Source organism: Pagrus major, chromosome 3, assembly GCF_040436345.1.
Source record: "Pagrus major chromosome 3, Pma_NU_1.0".
Classification (NCBI taxonomy): Eukaryota; Metazoa; Chordata; class Actinopteri; order Spariformes; family Sparidae; genus Pagrus; species Pagrus major.
In genome coordinates this window covers 20,275,707-20,282,524 of record NC_133217.1, presented here as the reverse complement: position 1 = coordinate 20,282,524, position 6,818 = coordinate 20,275,707, and the positions used below count along the sequence as shown (strand labels likewise).

General features: G+C 42.4%; 1 protein-coding gene across 1 annotated transcript; it reads left to right on the top strand.

Moving 5' to 3' along the window:
• The first annotated feature begins 377 nt into the window (after positions 1-377).
• On the top strand, positions 378-6,181 carry LOC140993674 (gonadotropin-releasing hormone II receptor-like). Its single transcript, XM_073463183.1, has 3 exons — positions 378-890; positions 3,543-3,744; positions 5,766-6,181. The coding sequence occupies exons 1-3, from the start codon at positions 378-380 to the stop codon at positions 6,179-6,181; spliced, it is 1,131 nt and encodes a 376-aa protein (XP_073319284.1).
• Positions 6,182-6,818: the final 637 nt, after the last annotated feature.

The window sequence follows — 6,818 nt, the reverse complement described above, 5'->3', positions numbered from 1 at the left end:
TCAGATCACATCATCAGATTAGATGATCAGATCATCAGATCAGATCATCAGATCAGATCAGCTCATCGGATCATCAGATCAGATCAGCTCATCAGATCATCAGATCAGATCAGCTCATCAGATCTGATCATCAGATCAGCTCATTAGATCATCAGATCAGATCATCAGCTCATCAGATCAGATCATCAGATCAGATTAGCTCATCAGATCAGATCAGATCATCAGATCAGATCAACTCATCAGATCAGATCATCAGATCATCAGATCAGATCATCAGATCATGAGATCAGTGGCCTCTGTCATCATACTGATGGAGTAATGTCAGTTCTGTTTGTGCTGCTCGGTGTGACATGATCCTTTTCTCCTTCTATCACAGGATGACAGGAAACCTGTCTGCTGAGAATGGTTCCATCTTCTCGCTGCTCAACTCGTCTGCTCCAGCCTCCCCTCCTCCCTGGGAGGCTCCATCCTTCACTGTGGCGGCTCGCTGCCGTGTAGCAGCCACCCTGGTGCTGTTTGTGTTTGCCGCTGGCAGTAACCTGTCCGTCCTTATCAGTGTGTGCTGGGGCCGGGGGTATCGCCTCGCAGCACACCTGCGCCCGCTCATCGCCAGCTTGGCGTCAGCTGACCTGGTGATGACGTTTGTGGTGATGCCACTGGATGCCATTTGGAACATTACAGTGCAGTGGTATGCTGGGGATGTCATGTGTAAGCTGCTGTGTTACCTCAAGCTCTTTGCCATGCACTCGGCAGCATTTATACTGGTGGTGGTCAGTCTGGACCGCTATCGGGCCATCCTCCATCCCCTGGATTCTCTTGATGCTGGCCTCAGAAACAGACGCATGCTGCTGGTGGCCTGGACTCTGAGTCTGCTGCTGGCTTCTCCACAGGTACAGTAGAGCCTGCTGCTGGTTACACATTGAGCTTCAGCCTGTATCACTTTCACCAACACTAGACTGGACTTGTAGTTCCACAAACATTATTTGATTTTAGATGAGGTAGTCTGAAATGACACACAAACTATTTAGCCAATCAAAATGTTGAATGTTGTCATGTGACAGACCACACCTTGTGTATTTTCAAGGTTTGTTGATCAATTTATAAACAGAAATGATTTCATCTGGTGCAAATTATGCTCTGGCATGACATTTATTGCCAGTGACATTATGGCTAAAAAGTCATTATAGTCCTGCTTTTTACTGCTGGCGTTTGCATTTAGGTTTAAAAAGTCACAAAAGTGGTGTTCATCTGTGAAGATTATCTTGATGAACAAAACGTGTAAGTATCATAAACTTGTGTTTGTCACAGAGATTATTTTCTGAAATAATCCAACATCCCACAGGCTTTATGTCGAGGGGACCAGGGCGATGCTAATTTCCAGGTTAGCCTTCCAAAATACCATGTGCCTTCTGCTGCTCTCTAGAAGATTAGGTCATAAATAACTAACTAAGGTTTATGATGCAGTAACCGCAAATGATTAGTTGTATATACAGTGCCTATAAAAAGTATTAACCCCCTCGGAAGTTTTCCCCTTTCATTGCTTTTATAAATGAAATCATGGTCATTATACAAAAAATATACAAAACAAAAAAATTACAAAAAGAAACTTTAACGTTACAATGAAAACAGATTTCTTCAAAGTAAAGTCAATTAATTAAAAATATATAATGTAAAATAAGCGATTGTATAAGTATTCAACGCCTCTAAAGTAACTGACCTAGTTCAACAGAGGTCCAGCCAGTTGGTGATAGTTGTCTCACAATTAGTGAAATGTAGATCACCTGAATGCAGTGAATGTGTCTCAAGTGATACTAGTATAAAGACACCTGTGTCTGAAGGTCCAGTCACTGGTTAATCAGTACTCCTGGCTACAATGAAGACAAAAGAACACTCCAAACAACTCCATGAGTTCTCTCCAAGGTTGTTGAAAAGTGGAAGTCAGGGGATGGATACAAAAACATTTCCAATCACCCAGGGTATATTTTTTGGATATTGACCATCGTTCCATTTATAAAAGCAATAAAAGGAGAAAACAATTAAGGGGGTGAATACTTTTTCTAGGCACTTTATCTGTCAGGCACAGTACTGTAGCCCTGAGAAAACGGTTTCACTTGGACTTAGTGCTGCCTTTGTTTCTGCTCTTTAATATCATTTTATACCAGTTGCTTTCATTTGTCTCAGAGAATTACTCCTATTTAATCCTATGTATTTATTGTTTTATTCATCACAGTTCAGTGCACATTAATAAAAGTCATTCTAGTGAAAAGGTATTTGCCCATATAGCCTCTAAACAGACAAAATGTGACAGCAAAGGCATTCCAGTCTCATCAGATTGTAATCGGCAGTCTCCTCTGTGAGACAGTAGAATAAAAGAGGAGTCTGTTGAAGCTGATCTGTCACTGATGTGCTGTCAGGAGGACAAAAGGAGCCGACAGAGTGCTACCCAGCATGCTACTGACCTATAAGTCAGGCCAGACTGATGAGTGATGAATATACTGTATACTTCTACTAATACATTTATTTATTTCTGTTTTTTTTTCCTATAGTGTTTGTTTTAAACCAGTAAGGCTGGCATTTTACTATTTTCTTCCTAACCTGTGTGGCTCTCACCTCCAAGCCCACTGGTTCCTGCTTAAGACGTAAACCTTTAAAAACACTGAGCAAATCTACAGTTTCATTTTTATAAAAGGCTCAATAATTTCCTAAAACAGCTGGTCACTGTAGTTTTAAACAAAAGTGACTCAAATATGATGAAATATTGTATTTGTTGGGGACTATTTTCAGCAGCGGATTAATCCACATTTGGTGCTCTGGTGAGTATTTGTGGCAGCAGGATGGTGTGTGTGGGAGTGAAACTAACCAACAGTGTGTGTGTCCATGGTAATGAAGGAACATGTGACCCAGTGTATCAGTGTGACTCACTGATGTGTTTTTATAGTTTTAGACAACAATGGAGCTCTGTGGCACAGAGGAAGAACACCTGCTTTGACACACACACACACACACACACACACACACACACACACACACACACACACACACACACACACAGCAGGACATTGTTTTTTGGGGTCTGCACATGGGATTTGCTGAAAGTGAGAAATATATAGAATATACTGTACACTTATTTGTAATTACTAGAATTTTAATTGAGTACAACCTCCATCAGTGATGTGTTGTGTGGTCAGTCACACTCATCCTCGACTGCTGCATAGAATCTTTACTTGCATACTTGTGGCCCTCATGTTAACCTGACTAACAGCTCACTTTAGCTTCATTGCGGTTAAATCTGGTTCTAGAACAGTCACTAACAGCTGATTGTTAGGTTGTGTTTTTCACATGCTATAATTGGGATACTGATGTGTATTAAAGAGACTTTAATGCACAACATGGAGTCAAAGGAGCGTCTGCATTATGTGCTTCTTTGTGTAGTTTGTTTGCTATAAACAAATCTAATGTTTGTTTGATAAAAACAAACTACACTGTGTTTTTCTGTGCCTGCATGAATTCATTCCTCATCTCTGTACACTCTTCATCCTCAGCTGTTCATCTTTCGGGCCATTAAAGCTGATGGAGTGGACTTCACTCAGTGTGTGACCCATGGAAGTTTCCCGTATCCCTGGCAGGAGACGGCATACAACATGTTTCACTTTGTGACACTGTATGTCTTCCCCCTGCTTGTCATGACTTTCTGCTACACCCGCATCCTCACCAAGATCAATGGGCAGATGCACAAGAGCAAAGGTGTGTGACTCTCCACAATCTGGAGAGGGGCAGTTTGAACTCTTTCCAGCCAACACTGCACATGGCTGCAGTGATTTAAAGTGACCGTTCACTCCCAAATCAAAAAGATGTATTTTTCCTTTTATCTATAGTTCTAGGTATCCATCTAGATTGTTTTGTTGTGAGTTTCTTGTTTTTAGAGATATCAGCTGTAGAGACGTCTGCCTTCTCTCCAATATAATGGACCTAGATAGCACTCAAAAAATACATTTGAAAAGCTCAACAGCGATGGCTCTTTACAGAAATCATGAGCTGGTTATTCAAAATAATCCAAAGACCTTGTTGTGAGAAGTTTAAGATATAAAATGTATTCATTCTGCATAGAAACGACTCAACCTTTGTTCTATATGTTGCTGAGTTGTGTACTTACATTATCCCAGGTGTTTTCAACAATGTTCAAACCAGAGAAATTCACAAGTTTACTCAGGGTAACCGTGTGTTTCATGTGGTCATAAGCTAACGTTAGTGAGCAACAGCGCACACCAAGGGTGTGAGTCTGTGTGGTTAAAGCGCAAGGTGCTAGTGCGTTTAGGGCGTGTCCAAGTCCATTTAAGAGGTTATATTTATACTCTGAACTAGTCATGGGTGTGTTTTGGGCGGAAAAAAAATCAAACCAATCCGAGTGTCTCCCATTCCCTTTAAGAGCGAGGTGCACCAGGACCTGGTGCATACTTAATAGTGGCAGTCATCTTCACAGAGGGAAAGGGATGTGATCCTCGGCTGCTGGACCCTCTGCCTCGCCATTTCACAATCATCTGTCCAATCAACAGCTCTGTTTGAATGCATATGAAAAAATACACTGATATTAAACTGAGGAGGAGGAGGAACGCTGCTGCGTGTCCCTCTGTGTGCGCGCGATTCTCAGTCCGTGGAGGGGGGGAAGGGGAGGGAGAAATATGTCTTAATGAGGAAAATATTAATGACATTACCTGCAGCGATCCTCCAGCAGCTGAAACAATATGTGTATCTCTACATTAACATGAGGAACAGCTGATTAACATCTTTGTTTAAAACTCCTGACTCACCGACAGCATCGGTTTGTATTTCATGTTAGTGAATGTTCTGTGTTCTTCTACACATAGAAAGGTCACACACACACAGTTCAGATTCATACAGTAAAATAGGTAGGAGTGAAGCAGCTGTCCTGATAAATCCTGAGATCTGCTGGGCATAAAAATGACAACTGCGTCGGTCTGAAACTAGCAATGACATTTGCGCTGCGCTGTACGCTGTTTTCCACTTAGCGATAAAGCTGTGGGTGTTTATTCCTCCCAAAGGTCTGGCTCTATTCCAGACTCTCTAGCCGGCTCTAAGCAGCTGAGCAGTGGCTCTTGCCCCCCGCTCCATCTGGCTCTTCACACAAAAATCATGCAAACATCTTTTGGTTTGCTGTAATAGAGCGCCTTCAGCGGCAGAAGTTACATATTGTATGTTTGAGCGTAGAGACTTTTTTATCTCTGTATCACAGAAGAAGTACAAGGATGCATGCATCTACTTATGGATAAGTCAGCTAACTAAGCTGGCTAACGATACAGCTCAGCCGAGGAGGACGCCATTAATGTTAAAAAACATCCCACACTGTCACGAGCACAAGCCTCTTTCTGCACTGGGATACAGTTGGTGGTTGTAGTTTGACAGAAAGAATATAGTTCCGACATGAAACTGCTAACAACAAGGTCTTTGGATTACCTTGAGTAACCGGGTCATTGCTGTTGAACTTTTCAAATCCATTTTTTGGTGCTTTGAGTGCCATCTAGTTCCATGATATTGGAGAGAAGGCAGACATCTCTTACGGCTGATATCTCCAAAACTGAGAAACCCACACCAGAACAATGTAGATGAATAAATGACAGCACAGGTAAAAATGTGTATTTTTGAACTATGCCTTTAAGGTTTTGATTACCTATCTGTGTACATTAATGGAATGTATGTTTTGCTATATTTGACTTTTTGTCAATGTTGTCCATGTTGTGTTTGTGCAGACGACAGTCACTGCCTGAGACGCAGTGGAACAGACATGATACCCAAAGCCCGGATGAAGACCCTCAAGATGACCATTGTGATTGTTAGCTCCTTTGTCATATGCTGGACACCCTACTACCTCCTGGGGGTCTGGTACTGGTTCCAACCAGCCATGATCAGGCACACACCTGAGTATGTGCATCACATACTGTTTGTCTTTGGCAACCTGAACACATGCTGTGACCCGGTCATCTACGGCTTCTACACACCGTCTTTCCGGGCTGACCTCGCTGATGTAGTGGCTTGCTGCCGTGGTCGCCGAGCCAACAACGCCTCTCCTCGCTCTGTGGACCGTCTGTCGGCTCGATGTGCTGGAGCTGCTGTGGAAATGGAGTCTGACCTGAGCTCAAACCAGCACAGCGGGAACCCTGGATGAACAGTGGTGATCCGACCCTGAAGACTTAAACATTGTTACAAAAAACACAGTGTTCTTAATGCAGCTGTCAGCTGTTTCATGCACAAAGAAATCCACAGGAACAACATTGGATGGTGTGCAACTTGGCTTTTCTTGCCCTGTTGAACAACTGTCTTGAGCTGTGAGTCTGAGACATTTCAGCCGTCCATCTCACCTTACAACTCAGGCCCTGATTGCAACTAGTAATAACATCCGTCCTGAGTGATCCGATCAGAAGTGGACAGCTCTAAGTCCGTCAGTTTACAAGAGGCAATAACATGCGCTGAGTAATCAGATCTCACTTCTCTGCTCTATATGCAACAAAACAGACAGGTTGGTACAGCCATGCTGCCACAAACTGACAGGAAACAAACAACTTCATGTTTTGATTTTATGCTGAATTTATGAAGAAGGCACCAATGATTTAGAATTTGTCGTAGCCGTTTCACAAAGTTTGTTAAGTTTATCCTCACTCAACAACTTTTAAAATCAGACCTTTGTTAAGGGAGAAAGGAGGTCATATTGTGGTTACTAGTTCAGTGGTTGGATCAGTTGAAACAGAAAGTGTGTTCACAAATGTCTGCTGCTAACATTGACAGGTTAACAGAGACCAAACATG

Excerpts from the sequence above, each read along its gene's own strand:
- LOC140993674 (XM_073463183.1), top strand. The coding sequence starts at position 378 with ATGACAGGAAACCTGTCTGCTGAGAATGGTTCCATCTTCTCGCTGCTC. Across the intron at positions 891-3,542 it reads TGCTGCTGGCTTCTCCACAG|CTGTTCATCTTTCGGGCCAT; the intron begins GTACAGTAGAGC and ends CTTCATCCTCAG. Across the intron at positions 3,745-5,765 it reads GCAGATGCACAAGAGCAAAG|ACGACAGTCACTGCCTGAGA; the intron begins GTGTGTGACTCT and ends GTGTTTGTGCAG.